The 19,499-nt window shown below is 47.4% G+C and overlaps 2 protein-coding genes across 3 annotated transcripts in view; one reads left to right on the top strand and one right to left on the bottom strand.

Moving 5' to 3' along the window:
* Positions 1–337: 337 nt before the first annotated feature.
* Positions 338–16,776, top strand: TDRKH (tudor and KH domain containing). 2 transcript variants are annotated; one of them, XM_077772552.1, is made up of 14 exons: positions 338–480; positions 8,594–8,742; positions 9,671–9,777; positions 11,248–11,437; positions 12,155–12,294; positions 12,398–12,707; positions 13,750–13,910; positions 14,090–14,262; positions 14,490–14,554; positions 14,811–14,962; positions 15,187–15,288; positions 15,513–15,609; positions 15,788–15,856; positions 16,078–16,776. In XM_077772552.1, exons 2-13 carry the CDS (start codon positions 8,619–8,621, stop codon positions 15,838–15,840), a joined length of 1,674 nt encoding a protein of 557 aa, XP_077628678.1. In that variant the 5' UTR covers positions 338–480; positions 8,594–8,618; the 3' UTR covers positions 15,841–15,856; positions 16,078–16,776. The 2 variants fall into 2 exon arrangements, with proteins under 2 accessions (XP_077628678.1, XP_077628677.1); XM_077772551.1 differs by lacking the exon at positions 338–480 and adding an exon at positions 774–834.
* Positions 16,777–18,219: 1,443 nt separating this feature from the next.
* OAZ3 (ornithine decarboxylase antizyme 3) overlaps positions 18,220–19,499 on the bottom strand; it is a 3,375-nt gene continuing 2,095 nt past the window's right edge. Inside the window, 2 exon segments of the mRNA XM_077772609.1 lie at positions 18,220–18,465; positions 19,194–19,279. Coding sequence (XP_077628735.1) covers positions 18,323–18,465; positions 19,194–19,279 — 229 coding nt within the window. The 3' untranslated portion in view covers positions 18,220–18,322.

Below are 19,499 nucleotides of genomic sequence, written 5' to 3'. Positions count from 1 at the left end.
CTTGTGCCTTCGCGCTGGTCCCCCGACAGGTTTCCCTCCGTCCCTAGGGAAAGACGAGCATCACCCGCAGCTCCCTTACCACCGGGCGCTCGAACTCGGGTTCCTCTCCATCTCTCTTGCTGCCTCGTCCGTCCACATCTGTTCACTGCTCCGCGCAGCATCTTTCCCCTCAACCTCTCCAACTCTACGCAGCCCGTTTTACGTGTTCCCCCAAAAATGTTTTCCATGCCGCCTGAGTCACTGCCCACAGCACAGCACCGCAAAGGAAACAAGTGGCAGAGCATCGCTCATCAAGGAGGCTGCTTTCCCCACGCCGCTGGGCTGTGCAGTGACACTGGCTCTGCACAAAGGCAATAATTTTTTGCGAACGATGACACACTTGAGTGACTCCACGCCCTCGCACCTAGGTCCCAGCTTCTGGAGCGCTGATTTTCGCCGAGATTAGGGGAGGTGGAGGCTTCCTCGGTAATTGGCCTAGAGGTAGGCTGGAAGGATTCCATGGAGCCTCTAATTGGCTGTTTAATTCTCAGCAGGTGCAATCTCAGTTAACGACGTCTGGTCTCTCCTGCCCCTATTGGCTGATGCGGTGGCCGGCCTTGAATTCCATCCGGGTAATTGGGTCTGAGCACGCAGCGGGCCCGTCGCTCAGGAGCAGCCCGCTGAGGGATTGGTTGCGGCTCGGCAAACGATTGGTCGGACTGTGAGCCGGGCGTTGATTGGTGTAGGCAGGCAGCGGGGGTNGGGCTTGGAATCGCTGTGCGAGTGAGAGAGGAGGCGACGGCCGCTGGGTGAGGTGCGAGGCGGAGCGCGCGACGGTCGACTCCAGGAGCTTTGGTAAAGGAGGGGACGCGGCGCGGAGGCTTGGGGAGTGCGAGAGGCTGAGCCTGGGGTGCCCGGGCCACCGGCAGGCGGGAAAATGGGGCCGAGCGAAGGGAGGCGTCCGAGGGTGGGGGCAGCGGCAACCCGGGGCTGCTAACCGAATTGGAAGGACGTGCTCTGGCCCCACCATGACCCCGGTGGCGGAGCGTTCTCCCCAGGCCGGGGTGGGCTCCTGGCTGGTCTGGACGCCCCGGGCCGGGGTGGGCTCCTGGCTGCTCTGGACGCCCCGGGCCGTGGTGGGCTACTCGCCTGGTCTGAACGCCCCGGGCCAGGATGGACTCCTCGCCTGGTCTGAACGCCCCGGGTCAGGGTGGGCTCCTTGGCTGGTCTGAACGCCCCGGGCCGGGGTGGGCTCCTCAGCTGGTCTTCTTTGAGACTGAGACCCACCATCCATTGATAGGTTTGCCTATCAAAAGTTTCTGCAGCTTTTTCTCTAATTATCGCTAATAGGATGACTCTTTGCGGTTTGAATAATCAGTTGGGGGTTCTGTTTGTTTCTCCAGTTTCCCTCCTTACTAATGCAGATATCCCCGCGGGTTTCGGCCGAAGTCTCCCGAGTCAAAGTTACATTTTTACTCTTTTCACAGCTTTGAGATGGGTTGATGTTTTTTTTTCACTCCCTGGTTAAAAATAAATGTAGCAAGGAGGGAACAACCGAATGAGCTGTTTCAGGTCCACAAGCCTATCCCTTCCCATGATTTAGCCGCTTTGTAGGTTCTGGGTATCAGGAGGTACTGGGATGAGAAATCTTTGCCTCCATAGAGCTTAGAGTGATTTAACCCCTAAATGATACTGTAGAAGTAAGCCTTTGCTGTGCATATCAGGTAGTTAGCAACTGTTTTCATGTCAATGTCAAGAAATTTCAAAATTGGCTTTTACTGAAAACTGTTGTCTAGTTGCATTTCTCCCCTTGAAATGATCCACAGGTCTCTACTCCACTTCCCCTAGGAACTGTGGTTCCCAGTTCCAGCCTCCTTTTCACATTCAATTTGAAGTCATAAAATCAAACATGAGCTGGCATTGAGTACAATACAGTTATATCTCCGTTAGTGCACATTATTTCCCACTTAGAGACACCATGTGAAATACATATATTATAAATAAAATCATACTTGATTAATCAAGTAGATACTTCTTTAGGACCTCACCCAACGCAGTGCAAACTTAATTTGTACTATGTGAAAAGGAGTTAAGTGACAATTAGCTTTTGATTCAAAGCAAAGTCCTGCAGTGAATTTATCCTGGTCATTCGTCTTCGCGCCACACACATCCCTTCCACCACCAAGTCATTAATATTCTCTTTCAGACATTGCATCTACCAGGTGTTCAAATGAGCAACCTGATGGCCAGCCCCCAGCTCACCCTCTGACCTCTCCGGAGTCAGTTGCTAGGTTTTGTGTCTTCTGCCTGTCAGAACTCCCCTCCATCTCTATCACTAACACCTGGACTAGCCTGTGAATTGGTCTCTCTACCCCCACAGTTGCTGCCTTCAATTCATTCTCCTATAGACCATCATTAGTCAATATTTACAAGCAATGCATGTGTTAGGAAGGGGTCTGGAGTACTGTGGAAGCCCATAGTGGTGAAACCCACCCAAGCATGGAAGGTTGGGATTAAAGGAGGTTTGGCTGCAGAGCCAGAGGAATAGCAGATACATTTTGGCCTTGACCTTGATAGTTTCTGAAAAGGAGGGGAAATGCTGTGGTCTTCCAACCACATTGCATACTGCATTGTATGGAAATGACTGGTTAGCTGTTGTAACCTTATGGAAATCCCTTTTATTTCCCTGGGGCTTGGTTTCCCCAGTTGGAACCTTGTAAGTGGAATCAGATCATCTCTTCCAGATGTAAAATTCTGTGATTTCTTAGGCATGAATTGCAGCCAGAACAGTGGTGGTAAACTGCTAAATGGCAGACAGCCCCCCAGTGTGGATGAAGTTACTGCTCTGGTTCACAAGCCTGGATTTGTTTCCCCAAACCTTCAACACCTATAGAACTCCTGCTTGTCAAGATAAAACCTTCCTTGCCTAATAGGAAGCCCCCTGAAGGAGCTACCAAGTCTGCTGGGACTGTTGTATCCCCTGGGCCATGTTCACATGGCATACTCAGTGTTTAGTGGTTTGAACGCAGAAGATAAATTTGTATTTTAATGAGGTGGTTTTCAACTCTATGCCTTCTAAGAAACATTTTTCTTGCTCCTGCAGGCTGCTATATACATTAAGCAAGTGTTTCTATTGTCTTTGCCGTTCCTGTAATTAGTTGTTTTGGTGTTTGTCTTTCCTTCTAGACTTTAGTTCAGGGCGAGAATTCTATTCTACCTGTGTCCCCAATGCACAGCCCATAACCAAGAGCCAGCACTGTTTCAGGGAGGCCCATTAATAGTGAAGACCAGCTTTGCACTTTAGAAACTGTATGATGGGGCGCCTGGGTGGCTTAGTCGGTTAAGCGTCCGACTTTCGCTTAGGTCATGATCTCGCGGTTCGTGGGTTCAAGCCCCGCGTCGGGCTCTGTGCTGGCTGGCAGCTCAGAGCCTGGAGCCTGTTTCGGAGTCTGTCACTCCCTCTCTCTCTGACCCTCCCCTGCTCACGCTGTCTCTCTCTCTCCTAGAAATAAATAAAACATTTAAAAAAAAAAAATAGAAACTGTATGAAAAAATATATGCAGTAACCACTAGATAAAAGAAGTGAAATCTTTTCTAGATACCCAGAATAAACCATCTCTTCATATAAGAAAGTAGCTTGAGGTTCAAAAATTCAAGAATTTAAGCAAAAATCCTTATGAAACAGTTTGTTTCCTTTAGTGTATGCAAGCATGATCCCACTCTGACTTTCATACATAGAGAGCAGCTAGAGGGTCTGTACAGCCTAGGGGGGAGGAAAGCTGATACTTTTTTTTAATCCAGTTAAGAAATGAACCCCATAACTCAAACCCACATTAAATTCAATTCTTTTTTCCTACCCACTAAAGAAGGAAAAAAATTCCCTTGTGTCTATACTGAATCTATGCTATATATGTTGGATCTACTCACTAAATAATTAGTTGCCTGGAATAACAAGACACTTGAAAAGGGTCACTCACCCAGGGAATACAAGGTTTTTTCTCTTCAGGGCATGAGTAGGCAAGAGAGTGAATTAAATTTGTTTAAAACTGTTGCCTAAAAGCATAGGTTTGGCAGACTTCTGAGACCAAATGCAGAATTCAGTACTCTGTTTAATAGTAGGAAATCCAGCTACAGCCTTGACAGGACTTTTATCTATTCCTTTGGAATGAGATTTCTGTGGGCAGTCTTCTCTTTTCCTTCACTCTTCCTGAAAAGTTTTCAGGAAAAGCATGTTTAGAACCAAAGTTTTATCCCTAAGTAGGTCTTTTATTAATGATTTTTTTTTTTTAGCCTTCCCAGGATACAACTTTTTTTTTTTAATTTTTTTTTTTTAATGTTTTTTATTTCTAGGAGAGAGAGAGAGACAGCGTGAGCAGGGGAGGGTCAGAGAGAGAGGGAGTCACAGACTGAAACAGGCTCCAGGCTCTGAGCTGGCAGTCAGCACAGAGCCCGACGCGGGGCTCGAACCCATGAACCGCGAGATCATGACCTAAGCGAAAGTCAGACGCTTAACCGACTAAGCCACCCAGGCGCCCCACAACTGTTTTTTTTTAAGGTTTAAAAAAAAAATTTTTTTTCTTGGATATCATAATCATTTGGGTGGGATTTTTGTACCTGGAGACGAATCATAGCATAAATTATATTTCATCACTCATTTTAAAGCAAGTTTCATTAAAAGCCACACTGTGTTATACTAGGTTGTACTACCTGGAGATAGACACTGTCTTTAGTTTTTTACCCGCTACAATGTTTTCCACCAGTATTTATTAATTTTGAATTGCCAAAAGACACCCAAGTACTGTTCTGAGAGTTTATGTGAAAGAAAAGGGGGAGGAGCTCCTAAAGTCACTTTGTAAAGTTTTAAATATCCAAATAATAACCCAGACTCTGCGTGAGATATTAGGTGACCCAGCTAAGCATATATATTTCTCTGTAAAACCAGGTTAACATTTTCTACCTTACAGGATTGCATGAAGATCAACTAAAATAATGTATGGAAAGTGCCTCGTGGCATAGCAGCTACTCAGGACATTTATCTTTTCATCTTTGTCATCCTCAATGCCACAGTAGCATTTAGCACATAGAAGTGCTTAATAAATGTGGTCGAGTGGCACTGCTGAATCAATCCAGTAGTCTAGGAGATACAGGCATACACAGTGCAAACAAGTGCTATCAGGGAAGTATCATTTACAGGACAGCATGAACTAAGAAGAAACTGACCCTGAACCAGCCAGGGAAATCCCACAGGCCTTGGGAGGAGTGTAGCAGTACGTACGGCTGAGACTTGAGGAAGAGGTGTGTCGGAGGCCGCGCCGGCTCCGACAGGTCCAGGGGTCCCTGAAGGATGGACGGTGTCGGCGAAAGAGAATGAGAGAGCCCCGAGATTCTTTCTGATCACCAGGCAGGCATCTCTGTCCTGTCGGTTTTGGTATATTTATTTTAAGGTTCAGCAACAAGATGAAGTCATAGAAAGGAATTTCTTACAATGAGAGGCCTTTTGTGATATCAATTAACAGAATGTTCATAGTGAAAAACAGCATAACACACAAGTTAAATTGTATATAGATAAGCTAGGAGTTATTCTGTCTGGCCCTCAAGAAGATAAATGTTTCTGAATTGGTTTCTTTGTGGAAACTAACATGGGGGCCCTAAATTGTCAGTCTTTGCACCCGGGTTTATGTTTTAGCTACTCTTATCTATCCTCATCCCAGTTGCCAGTGTAAGGGAGGGTGTTTGTGGAATGTAGGCCTTGAGGAAGGGACTGCTATGCATCACCAATTAGCAAAGATATATGTAGTAACTTATGTTCTGCCCTGAAATAGGCTCTTTGTCTCAGGGCCAGGCTCAATTGTAACTCTTGTGTTCTTAACCCCTTAAGTCTTGGATCTGCAAGGCCCATAGGAAGAGCCTTTTGACAATTGCCCATAGAGCTTTCATCTAAAGTCTCTTTTGTAAAGGCAGGAATATGCTTTTCCTTATGAGGTATCTGTATTCAGAATATGGGTCTGATATGGAATATTGTGAGGCCTGGTCAATGCCAGCAGGCTCATTTCCAGCATGAGCCAGTAGTAGCAGAAGGAGATACTAGTCTTCATTTCTCATGGCAGAAGCTGTGCAAACATTGCCATTTCCTTGCTGTGACTGCCATCCAAAGAGGCCGGTGTGGCTCCCGGAAGAGGTGGGGTTTTGCCAGGGAGGCCAGATGGTTTAAGGAGCATAAGGAAGACAAGTGACACGTGGGTCAGAGCAAGGCTGTATAGGCAAGCACGTCCTGTGCCCCCAGTAGCAGTGGGGTTAGAATATAAGGCTGTGAAGGCAGTAGGCAGAGATCAGCTTATAAAGAACCTCTCGTGCCATTAATGACTTTTCATGTAAGCAACAGTTGTTACAAATGGTTATTGATTGGCTACTGTGTGCTAAGCCCTGAAGAATGAAACAAAACATTCCTGCCCTGTAGAATTTACATTCCAGTGGGTATACCATCAAAGTGAAGACCTCACAAGTCATTATAATTACTTTGGCGTATGATCATAGTGAGATTGAAAACCACTGGAAGGTTTTGAGTGGAAGAGTAACATTTGACTTAACTCCCGCTGTTGAGAATAAACTGAATGGACAGTGGCAAATGCTGGGATATAACTGCGATAATCTGGGCAAGAGCTAGTGATGTTTAAAGCAGATGGTGGTCATAGCACTGGAGAGTTAAAAAGCAGATAGACTCTGGATAATTTGAAGGAATGAATAGGATTTGTTGATAGGCTAGAGGTGCTATTTGAGGGTAACTAAAAGAATGGAGTTGCCATTTATTTACTCAGCCAAGACCGCAGACAGTGTTGTACCTGTTGAGTTTGAGTTTGAGATGCCTATTAGACATCCAGTGGAGATATTGTCTCATAGGCAGTTATGTATACAAACCTGGAGTTCAGGAGAATGATCCTAACTGGATCTAGAATTTGGGAGTTCTCAGCATAAAGATGGAGTTTAAAGCCAAGCTGTGAATGAAATTTGGCAAGATCACCAAGGAAGTGAGGTAGAACCCAGGAGAGGCGAGGGCAAAGGACAGAGCCCTAGGGCACTACTATTTAGAGGTTACACAGAAGAGTAGGAAACCAATAGAGCAGCCAGGAAGGGGAAAGGGAAATGAGGAGAGTGCTGTCATGGAAGCCAAGTGAAGAAAGGGCCTGTGAGCAGGGGGAGTCCCCAGCTGTGCCAGATGTGGGGGCAAGGACAGGTTTGAGTGAAGATCAAAAATTGACCATTGGACTTAGCGATGTGAAGTCACTGGTGACCTTGGCAAGAGCAGCGGGCGTGGGTTCAAGAAGAGAAATTGAGCAAAGAAGTACTGGCACTTGTGAGTTTTCCTGTAAAAGGAAGGGAAGAAATGAGAAGTATTTGTAGGAATAAATAGAATCAAAAGTTTTTCTTTAAGAAACAAGAAACAGTGGCATGTTTGTTGATGGAAAGATCCAGTAGAGAGGAAGACATTAACAATGCATGAGAAGCAAGGAGAGCAATGCTTTTATGAGAGAGACTTCAGTGCCCAGAGCAGAGACCCATTCATCCATAGCCACAGGAGAGAAGGTGGGGAGGGATTTGGGCATAGAAAGAAGTAGGTGGGTAAATGTGGTGGAACTTAGTTAATATTTTCACTGAATGCTCTACCTTCTCAGTGGCATAGGAAGGTAAGGGGACATGATTTGAGAGAGAGGATGGAGAAGGAGGCTCTAGAGGCTTGAGAAGAGACAGTATGAATTGTCTGGGAGGGTGAGAAAGATTATGGAATAAGGAAATATAGTGGAGATGTTAAGATTAGCTGGGCAGCAAAATGAAGAGACAGAGGTGGACTAAGAGGAAGAAGGCCATTGCAGTGGTCTGCATGGGCTTTGATGAGCTTCTGAATCAGTCGGGTGCAATGTTCTTGGAGCTACTAGCATATAGGTAGTAGTTAAAGCTGCAGGTGTGGATGAAATTGCCCATAGGCAGCAGAGTGACAGTAGCAGTGGACAGAGACCACAGGAAAACAAGACCAAAATCACAAAGGTACCTCCAAGGCAAGAGGAGGAGAAACCAAGAGAAGACAGGGCACAGAGGTAAGATCAGGTAGGGCTTTCTATGTGCCATCTACCTGGGACATTGTCGTTTCGGTGAAGGAGCTGGGCAGACCTCCTTCCAGTGTTAGCCGAGGAATGACTAGAAATCAGGAGTATAGAAAAAAGAAGAAAATGAAGTAGAAGTGGCAGAGCCTAGAAGGAGGGGAGAGCCTGAAATGTCCTGGAAAGCTATTCCTTGCAGAGACAACAGCGTCTAGAAAGGCCTAGAGACATGGAAGGGCACTGACAAGGAATTTGAAGCAGTCTGATGTGAAATTTAAATGTTTATTTTTGTAATGTCTGATTCATTTGATTAGTTTTTGTTCCTCTTATAAAATTGTGACCAATGTATAGCCCTTTCTGGGAGGGGGAAGGAATGAAGTATGGCGGTGTTGTGTGTNGCTTGATTTGGGAAGGTGAGCAGTGTTCTTTTTAATAATATTGACATATGTTCCCATGCTTCTCTGCCAGTTGTAAAGGTGTGGTATGAAAACTCCTTCTTTTCCCTTATTTGCTTATTTCAGGATATAAATCAGAATACAGCAGAAAATGTCCACTGAACGAACTTCTTGGACAAGTTTGTCTACTATTCAGAAAATAGCACTGGGCCTTGGGATCCCAGCCAGTGCAGCAGTGGCCTATATCCTATACCGCAGATACAGGGAAAGCAGAGGTATGTGGACCCCCTGGCTATAAATATGGAAATGTTCAGACTGTGCTCTGGCCCCTTGTTAAGTTGAAATGAAAATTTTCTTGTTGGGCTTTCTGTGAAGGAGTCTTTGAAACAGTTTGGTTTCTTTTTTGTGTTCTTAATGTGAAGCTGGTCTATGGAATAAAGAACTACTCATTCTATTATCTGTTCCCTTCAGCAAGAGCAGCACTACAATGGGTCCTTTTTCTTTTTTAGTGTCTATAGATAGTAAAGAGTATACGCTTATCTTTTTTTTAATAATAGTTTTTTCTTGAATGTTTATTTTTGAGAGAGAGAATGTGCACACAGGTGGTGGGAGGAGCAGAGAGAGCAGGGGAGAGAATCTGAAGCAGGCTCCAGGCTCCAAGCTATCAGCTCAGGACCTAACATGGGCTCAGACCCATGAACTATGAGATCATGACCCAAGCTAAAGTCAGACACTTAACCAACTGAGCCACCCAGACACCCCATATACTCTTAGCTTTTTTGTATGCTTTTTGTATTTAGTCGTTAGAAAGCCAGCCATGGGGCCCAGTTTCCCCATAGGCTGAACCTAGAGAAAGGATTTAGATACAAACAAGTTCTGAGCCCAGTGGACTCATTGGGCAGCCTTTAGCCTTCATTCTTTTCCAGGAGTCATATCTTGGGAGACACTGTTTGCCCTAAATCCAGCACCCCTTCTGTGCAAAACCAACTGATTTCCCCATTTTAGCATCTGAAACAGTATCCAAGAGACCATGCCCATCTTCTGGGACCCTCTAATTCCTACACCGTTGCTACTTCCCTTTGTCATTATGGTTGAGATCCTTAGTCCATCTCATGGATCAGTTTCTGAAACCTAGTTTCAGGGGAGGGCTGGGGCACCTTGGATGCTATCTAAGTCTGATCTCATGACCCATGATCTATGCAGAAGAGCGGCTGACATATGTTGGGGAGGATGACATCGAAATAGAGATGCGAGTTCCCCAGGAGGCTGTAAAGCTCATCATTGGCCGGCAAGGAGCCAATATCAAACAGGCAAGTATGTAAGCAGGCATTTGGCTTCCCAGGGATTGATTCTGCTTAATAACTTCTTGCTTCCCTCCTCTGTCCCCATCCCACAGAGGCCACCCACACTATGTAGGTCTTTAAAAGAAAAAATAAAGCAACATTTAGCTAACTATGCTTTTTTCCTTCTAATGAGGAATACTCTCTAGAGAATGAATGACTTAGCTTGAAATGGGGAATTTTTTTTTTAATGTTATTTCTGAGAGAGAGAGACCGACAGCATGAGCAGGGGAGGGTCAGAGAGAGAGGGAGACACAGAACCCGAAACAGGCTCCAGGATCTGAGCTGGCTGTTAGCACAGAGCCTGATGCAGGGCTCGAACCCACGAACCATGAGATCATGACCTGAGCCGAAGTCGGACGCTCAACTGACTGAGCCACCCAGGTGCCCCTTGAAATGGGGATTTTTAAAAAATGTTTATTTTAGAGAGGTAGAGAGAGCGTGCGTGTGCACTCCTGAGCAGAGGAGCAGCAGAGAGGGGAGCAGATCCTTAGTGGGCTCTGCTGACAGCAAAGAGCCTGCAGTGGGGCTCGAACTCACAAAGGGTGAGAGTATGACCTGAGCCATAGTCAAGACATTTAACTGGCTGAGCCACCCAGGTGCCTCTGAGATTTTTTTTTTTCTTTTTGATGTTTATTTTTGAGAGACAGAGTGTAAGCAGGGAAGGGACAGAGAGAAAGGGACACACAGAATCCGAAGCAGGCTCCAGGCTCTGAGCTATCAGCACTGAGCCTGACATGGGCTCGAACTCACAAATCATGAGATCATGACCTGAGCTGAAATCCGACATTCAACCGAGCCACCTGGGCACCCTGGAAGGGGAGTTTTTGATTGCATGATTCTCAATTTGGTGTATGTAGCCCGTCCATTCTTTTCTATGGAATTCGTGAGCTCTCATTAATTGACTGTAAATGTTGAATTGCCTATTGTTCTTATTATCTATTCAGTTGGAATGTCAAAAAAACAAAATATTTGATTCTCTGATCCAAATAAAATGAGAGGGAAAGAGGGTTCTAAATACAAGGAGAGGAGCACCTGGGTGGGTCAGTTGGTTAAGCATCCAACTTTGCTCAGGTCTTGCAGTTTGTGAATTTGAGCCCCACGTGGGGCGCTTTGCCGACAACTCTGTGCCTGGAGCCTGCTTCAGATTCTGTGTCTCTCCTGCCCCTCGGCCCCTCTCCCATTTGCTCGCTCGCGCTCTCTCAAAAATATTTTAAAACAATTTTTAAGACAGAAACTTGTGAATGAACTGTTATTTGAGGTTACCTTTGTCCGTCAGTAGTTACCTTTCGTTAGTACACATAGTTGAGGACTGCTTATAGCATCTTGATTTAACTGATAACTGCCCAGTTCCAACTACCTCCGGGGTCAGAAGTATACCTAGCCAACCAAAATGGCAGCTCTTCCAGCACAGACTGCCACATATCCTTTTCTCTGCAGCTGCGGAAACAGACAGGCGCTCGGATTGATGTGGACACGGAGGATGTAGGCGATGAGCGGGTGCTGCTGATCAGCGGGTTTCCTGTTCAGGTGTGCAAGGCCAAAGCCGCCATCCACCAGATCCTGGCAGAGAATACCCCCGTGTCTGAGCAGCTCTCGGTTCCACAGAGAGCCGTGGGCAGGATCATAGGTACCACTGGGCAGCTTCCTCTGCTGGTTCCTTTCTCTTTCGCCTCTGCCTTCCTTTCACACCTTACAAGGGGTTTTCCTGGACTACTTCCCCTTAACCTTATGGGGGGTGGAGGGGGGAGACAGGGACATTGAGACCAGAGCTTACTTTTTTACAGAAGCAGTGGTAAACCAAACCCATTACCCCAAGGAGCTATGTGATCTGAACCTTGCAAATAGGTTCCATAGGGTTCGGGTAAATGTATTTCTCTCGTAATAGATTTTGAAAGTGAAGCTAAGCCTGCTTATATTTATCCCAGGTCTTTCAAGATCGTGCCCTTCTAGAGAACACCTCCTATCCCTTCCCCTAGAGCACTCTTTATGCTGCTCTTAGGGGCAGAGGAACGTCCATTCCTGGTTTAGCGCCTCTCACACTGTAGAAAATCTTTTGGTAAAGCGCAGATGTAAAGTGTGCTCAGTGCCCAAACAATGGAAATGACCTGAAGCGCACTCGATGTTTAGAGTGTGAGTAAAGCAGAAAGAGAAGGTCGTCCCTGTTCCCCTTCATATGTGAGGGTTGCAATAGCTCCTGCTTTCTATTCAGTCTATTCAATATCTTACTTTCTGTTCACTTTGAAATTAGGAACTGACTCTCCTAGTATATGCAAAACAGTGATTTTTCTAGTAGTTAAGGTTGGCCAGGAGGGAAGAACAGGGTTTTATGTGTTTTTCAATGCAGGGAGGGGTGGCGAGACCATTCGTTCTATCTGTAAGGCCTCTGGAGCCAAGATTACCTGTGACAAAGAATCAGAGGGGACGCTGCTACTATCAAGGCTTATAAAAATCTCCGGAACACAGAAGGAGGTGGCAGCAGCCAAGGCAAGTAGCTAATAGACTTGAATTGTGTCCAAGAATAAGAAGAATCCTTTACTCCATCCTGGGTCAATATCTGGCCACGTAGATCTCCTCTCGTTTTCCACAGCATTTGATACTGGAGAAAGTTTCCGAAGATGAAGAACTTCGGAAGAGAATTGCTCATTCTGCAGAAACCAGAGTCCCACGCAAGCAGCCAATCAGTGTGAGGAGAGAGGAAGCGGTGGAGTCTGGAGCTGGAGAGCCAGCTCTGTGGAAAAGCCCCGAGCCGGAGCCGGCTACACTGCTGGGAGCTCCTCCCCGACAAGGAGGTGGTGACATGGCTATTGAAGGTCCAGAAGGTGCTTGGGAGAAACCCAATGGTGACAGCTTTCAGAACCCTGGAGCCCAGACCAGTCCAGAGATGTCCATGTTTGAAAGTATGTAACATTTGCCATGTGGAAGGTGGAAACACTGGCTCACATAACCCAAGATAGGAAGCAGTAANGGCTCGAACCCACGAACCGCGAGATCATGACCTAAGCGAAAGTTGGACACTCAACCGACTAAGCCACCCAGGCGCCCCAGTAATCTGTTTTCTTGACTGCACTTAGGAGCGTCTTCACAGAAGTCCTTTTGTGTGGCAATACTTTACCTGGGTTACTACTAAACATAGTTTCTGGAACACAGACCAGCTAGTGATGGAGAATGATAATAGAAATATACTAGTTCACANGAACCCACAAACCGCGAGATCATGACCTAAGCGAAAGTCAGACGCTTAACCGACTAAGCCACCCAGGCACCCCTCTCATTACTCTTTTTTAAAAGTCACCACCATTCAAGAAGGATGAAGAGATTGTGAGCATTCTCTTCTGTGCATAGATTTTGGGGTGGACAGGGAAGCCCCTAAGAGGTTCGTAGGCTTGTTTGGGGTCACACGACAAGTCAGTGATAGAATAGGATCTGGAGCTGGCCACACCTTTCCGTCAGTCTGTGCTGCAGTTATGACTGACGTCTGATTTCAATACGTGGCAGATCATGGGGTGTAAACCCTGATTGCTCAGTTACATAGAAAGGTGCTCAGCTCAGCACCTTTTTCAGGATGTTCTATGAATCATCCAGTTGTCCCTGCAGCCAGTTTTTAAATGGTACTAGCCAATGAGCTATTTTTGTAGCTCTTCTGATGGAGTCTTCCTCTCCCCCTTTTTTTTTTAAGAGCACCAGCAGAGGAGAGGAGCCAGGGGGCTGGCGGGGGGGAAAGAATCCTAAGTAGGCCTCATGCTGAGTGTGGAGCCTGATGTGGGGCTCTATCCCACAACCCTGGGATCATGACCTGAACTGAAATCAAGAATGGAATGCTCCACCCACTGAGCCACCCAGACGCCCCCAGTCTCCCCATTTAATCCATATAGTTTTAATGTGGTCACCAGGTTATATGGTGAGGATCCTGCAGCTTGCGTTGCTTATCCCTGTGTTTAGTCCCTAGTCCTGACTTTAGTTTCCATGCCGACGAGTTTTTGGAAGTCTACGTCTCTGCCTCCGAGCACCCCAACCACTTCTGGATCCAGATCGTTGGCTCCCGCAGTCTACAGCTGGATAAGCTCGTCAGCGAGATGACCCAGCACTATGAGCGCAGTCTAGTGAGTTGCCGGAGGGACAGGGTCAGGTTTGACAAAAAAGGGTCCTGTCTTTTTTATTGTGAGATGTTCTCTTTTTTCCCTGGGGAGCATCTACTTGTTCTTTCTCCTTCTGGTATTTACTGCTTATCTGTTTTTAGCCGGCTCATCCTAACCCTCCCAATCCTGATCCCCTCGTGCAGCCTGAAGACTTGACTGTGCACGTTGGAGACATTGTAGCAGCTCCTTTGCCTGCAAATGGTTCCTGGTACCGAGCTCGGGTCCTTGGCACTTTGGAGAATGGGAACCTGGACCTGTACTTCGTTGACTTTGGAGATAATGGAGATTGCCCACTGAAGGACCTCCGGGCCCTCAGGTCAGTGTGGAGGCCAGGGTGGAGTCCCCACTACTAACTCAGCCCAGGCCATGGTGGATGGTGTGCTCCTGGCACTCCTCACTGGGTGGGGGGTGGGGCGGGGGAAGAGAGCCTATTGACAGAGAATAGATGATCTTCTGAACTGGGTTCCTGGTGATGTCTAGAAACAAAGACTGTAAGAGGCCCTTCTGGCACTGGGATTCTAATTTCAGTTTCTTTCACTTTAGGAGTGACTTCCTTAGCCTTCCATTTCAAGCAATAGAATGTAGTCTGGCACGGATCGCCCCCTCAGGTAAATTGGTCACAATGCCTATTGACCTTGCCTCCAATAAAATAACTTTTGTATAGCACTTGGAAGGATTTCTCACATTCCAGGCTTTTTGAGCTCTAGGGGCTCAGGTGTGTTTTCCTTCCCAGCAGTAGAAAGCAGTCACTGGGAACATGCCTGGCAGGCAGATGTGGTGCCTTCAGGAGTAAAGAGGTAGCCCGGTTCCCTTTCAGGGCATAATCTCTCCCCTTCTCAGGCTCTCCCTGCAATCTTTTGCCAGGTGAACAGTGGGAAGAGGAAGCTTTGGATGAGTTTGACAGACTCACTTACTGTGCTGACTGGAAGCCCCTGGTGGCTAAGATCTCCAGCTATGTCCAGACTGGGATCTCCACGTGGCCCAAGATTTACTTATATGACACTAGCAATGGGAAGGTATGACAGGGTCCACTCATCACTCACCGTCTCTTCAGTGTATTGTATCATCGGTCACTTTTTCTTTCCCAGAAACCCTTCTCTGATATTACTCCTGCCTCCTAAGATCTTGCTTACTAAAGGACTGTCTTTCTTTAAAGTCTCAATCCTCACCCTTCTGCCCTGGTTCCTCAGACATACCCCCCTCTACAGGGAACATCATTCCTTTTCATTTTTCTTTTCAGAAACTTGATATTGGGTTAGAATTAGTTCGTAAAGGATATGCGGTTGAGCTTCCCGAAGACATGGAAGAAAACAGAGCCATCCCAGACATGTTGCACAATGTGGTGAGTACAGGTCAGGTGCTGCTCCAGGGCGGGGCGGCCTTGAGAGACAGGAGGGCTTCTGGTCACACGGGATGTTTGGGGGAGGGCTTTCCTAAGGAGGCATCCTTGTTCCTCTCAGCAGTCTACCTCCACTCCCTTAACCAGGCTGTGGGCAAAACGATAGGGTGGCCTCTAACCCTTCACACCAGCCAGTTCGGTCTCTTTGTCTCGTCTTCATCCCTCAGACCACAGAAACGGACGTCTCTCTCGGCAGTATGCTCCCTGAGCCCAAGAAGAGCCCTGGAGAAATGGCAAACACCCTGTCCTGCCTCAGCTTGTCAGGTACAAACCACATTTCCTCCCCGGAGCGTCTTTGGGAGTTCTGGTTTCTGGTGGTCTCTCCAAACCAAGGGACGGGGTTAAGACTTAGCTCTTAAAAGGGGCCCCTGAGCACCAAGTAGCCCGTTTTCCCCGAGTCTCCATGGCTGTGCCTAACCTCCTCTTCGTTCCTGCTGAGCAGAAGCTGCCTCCATGTCTGGGGATGATAATCTTGAAGAGGACTACTTACTCTGAAGCCTGGCTCTTCCGCGTGAGTGCAACTGCCCTCTCTCTCTAGCCCCAGGGAAGTAACTAGGGGGACAGCTTTGTCCTGCCCCCTTCCCTTCTTCACACGACTCTCTCCTTCCCTTCCCCCTTCCCTTCACACTACTCTCCCTTCCCCTCCCTGTCTTCACATGACTCTGCTGCAGTTTCACTCATTCTCAGGTTGAGCCCTTTCAAGCTTTTGTGTCGGTGTGTTTGTCTCGGCAGGATTTGGGGCCTGGAGAGAGGAGCCTATGATAAAATGCAGTCCTTTCTCCATGACCGACATGATCTGGCTTGCTGTGGACCAAATGCATGCTCCCCTTCTGTTGGACTACCAGAAAGTGTGTGGGGTAGAGCAGGGGACAACTACATGTCCCTTCTCCATATGCCCAACACTGTCTTCTTCCAGAGTTTGCTTCCAGGCTGCTCAGCGTCTGGTCCGCTATCTGCTGGCGATTACTGTGTGCTTTTGCAAGGCTGTGTCCTTTTTGAGGCTGGAAAGCAGCCAGGAGTTGGTCACCGGAGGTGATGATTCTGCAGACTTCTGACTCACCTCCTCAGGTGACTGTTAGTTACAGGAGGTTTTTTGAGTGTTTAGCTCAAAGACCACAGTTGACTTGGGAGGCACAGGCAAAAGTCAGTAGGATTGTATTTAACAGTCTCAGGAAATGGGAGAACACTGCCTCCCAGCCTCAACTGCTGATAGGTTATTGGAGATCGGTTTTCTGAAACAGTGCTCCAGCCATTTCCCTGTTAACTTTGGTTAAAATACAAGTTAGACCAGGAGAGAGCAGCTCAAGAAATACTCTAAAGTGCTAGTGTAGTGTCTGTAGACACACACCTCCATAAAGTGAACGAGAACTTTCGTAGCTGTTTAAGTCATTTGTGGGGTTCTTTGATGAATAAAGTTCTCAAGAAAATGATCTAAAACTAAATGTTGGTTGAATCAAGGTAGACGCAGGATTGTGGCTATCTCCTGCACCTAAACCTGGTGGAATTCGTTACACGCCTTACGTGGAGGGCCCGTCTTTGAACCAAGTGTCCATCCCTTGCACAGATCTGTCCTTTCCCTAAAGGTATTTCAGAATTAACCATTCACAGAGAACCAGAGCATTTTAGGTTTGGGCTTTGTAAGTGAGGACTCCACCCAAACTAGAAGCTTGGAAGAGGCCTGGGTTCTGGTAGGTCTCCTGTGCCCTCACTGGAAGCCTTTTCGGAGCCCTGTCTCCACGTACCCCTGCTTCACGGCCAGGGCCGTGCAGCCAGCGAGCGCTGCGGAAGTGACTGGGCGGCAGGGGCTCTAAGTGCATATGTGGGTGGGGGGACAGTGGCCGATGAATGGGAGGGCTTTTTAAGGATCTGTAAGATGAACTCCAAAACTTAAAACTGGCACAGAAGGATGCCCCATGCACAGTTTTGTTCTTCCAACCTAGGGTTAGGGACACCTAGCCATACTCTGGGTTCCCATCACCATGGTTTTCAAAATTTATTTTCTCAAAAAAATCTCAGTACCGTGTGGTAGAGAAAGGTTCCCATGAAGGAGCATCTCTGATGGGTTTGTGGGATCTCTGAAGACTTATCCGGGAAGGGCTGCCATTGATCTGAGCAGGGTTCACACCTTGGCCACAGTGAACTCGCCCCCAAAGCAGGCTCGGCCCTGGGCTTGGCACTGCTCCACGACAGGGTCATGAGGCCTACTAGTCAGTCACCAGGCTCCTCGGACCCCTGGCCCTTAAAGGGGGCCCAAACGTAAATCATGTGTAGGGCTTGTTGCTCAGGAAAAGGAGCAGTGCTTCAGTTGCAGCTGTGGCTTCTTACCGTGCACACGAGGCTCTTCCTTTTGTGTAGCTGTTGCGTCCCCCCGTCCCCCCCCCCGCCCCGCAGCTCACTCATGTCCCAGCTGGATGGGCTCCAGCACACCCCTGCCCTGCCCTTGTCTGGATGCCCTCTTTTAGCCCTTATTTCTCATTTCGTCCTTTGAACTGCTCTCCTTGAGCCAAAGTTGTGGGATCCAGGTACCTTCTTGGGTTTCCTCCACATCCAAAGAGAAGGAATTTGTGCTGATCTCTAATTTGAACTGAAGTACATGAAGGAAAAACTCCCAAGGAGGCTTAAGTTTTTCTCACTTTCCTAGTGCCTGGTTTTTGCTCTTGGCAAGTACACAGTTAACAACGGTTAGACTAAGTGAATGGCTTTAGGAGCAGGGGGAAAAGCAAAAGAACCTAAAATCCTTGGCTCCCTTCCCTCTCTGGTCTTTTCCATCATTAAACGTTTATCCTACAGTGAATCCAGCTCTGTGAGGCTCACGGTCCACTACAGCCAACCCCACTCCCTTCCCCACCCCTACCCCCCACAAATAGTGAACGCTTGCAGATTGCACTACCCTTTATTCCTAAGATGGAACGTGTCCTGAGTCACATCCTGGGTCCCATTTATCAAGGCTCCCAGCCCTCAGTAGGAACAGGCATGTTCAGGGAGGCTCACTGGGCAGGTGGCCTAGTTCCCTTTCAAGGGCATACACCATAAAGATGACATTGTCCCAGGGAGGGAGGGCAGGGTGATCTGGTCTGACCACTTCAAAGCCCATGTAGCTGAAGGCCCGAAGCAGGGCACCTGTGAAAAGAAAAAATTAGAACATTCTTTGAGGCTCTATACTGGATTGGGCTTCTTTAACTAGGGAGTGCCTGGGGGGAAGCCATGTAGTGTGGCATTAGGGTGATAGGCTTTAGACTAACAGACCTAGACTCCACCCCTGGTTCCAAGGTTTGCTAAGCTTTGTGGCCCTGTACACGTTATCCTTTCTGAGCTTTAGTTTCCGCATTTATAAGATGGTGATCACAGGACCTTCCTCACAGAACTTGATTAAAGGAGAGGATGTTCATGAAATGCCTAACACAATGGTGGGGTGCTGAGCTCTTGCCCATCTTGTCCTCTGTCCCACAGAGTATGAGGGAGGAGGTCTAGTGCTCCAAGCATCTGGATAAATCCATTCCTATCCTGGCCCTACACCCAAGCATTTCACACTCTAGATGCTTAATACACCTGAGGTTCTTTCTGTCCTACCAGCTACGTGCCTTGAGTAGTTCTGTGTTAATGTCCCTAGTGCTCCTTCAGTCTGGCTTCTCAAATCTACCTTCAAGGCCTTCCTCATAATCCAAGTGTAATTTGAGTTAACAGAATGTTAGGTGCCTCATTTCCTTGGAATAGGGGTGGGAGGTGATGGTGGTTAAATCCCTGAAATGCATATGAGCGTGATCTTTTTAAAACAATGGGGGAAGAGGGTCCTCCTACAAAGGAAAAGTTGCTGTCACCACAGGCCCGGAAGGACTGCCAGTCCCCACCTCTGTCATTCCGGTTGTTCTTGAAGCTTACAAACACCGAGTCCACATTGGTCTTCTCTTCCACATACTCCAGTGTTGCAGTCAAACTAGGGGCCAGAGAGAGGGATCCTAGTTGATGAAATGTTTCGTGAATTCAAAACCCGAAAACCTACTGGAGTTAGAAGAAATCTCATTGCTCAATTTTTTCCTGACCCAAGCCAGGAGATGAAAGTTGGTAAACTTGTGTAGCTAAACTTTTCTCTGAAGCCCAGGACTGTACACAACAGACTGACATCCATGGGGGGGGGGGGGGGGGGGGGAATGACA

Source organism: Crocuta crocuta, unplaced genomic scaffold (assembly GCF_008692635.1).
Source record: "Crocuta crocuta isolate KB4526 unplaced genomic scaffold, BGI_CrCroc_1.0 scaffold415, whole genome shotgun sequence".
Taxonomy (NCBI): Eukaryota; Metazoa; Chordata; class Mammalia; order Carnivora; family Hyaenidae; genus Crocuta; species Crocuta crocuta.
This window is presented reverse-complemented; position numbering and strand designations above follow the sequence as displayed.

What these genes read in the sequence shown, in the direction of transcription:
- TDRKH (XM_077772552.1), top strand. Translation starts at nt 8,619, where the DNA reads ATGTCCACTGAACGAACTTCTTGGACAAGTTTGTCTACTATTCAGAAA. An exon ending in AGGAGGTGGCAGCAGCCAAG is followed by an intron (nt 12,295 to 12,397) that starts GCAAGTAGCTAA and finishes CGTTTTCCACAG; the next exon opens with CATTTGATACTGGAGAAAGT. An exon ending in AGCACTATGAGCGCAGTCTA is followed by an intron (nt 13,911 to 14,089) that starts GTGAGTTGCCGG and finishes CCCCTCGTGCAG; the next exon opens with CCTGAAGACTTGACTGTGCA.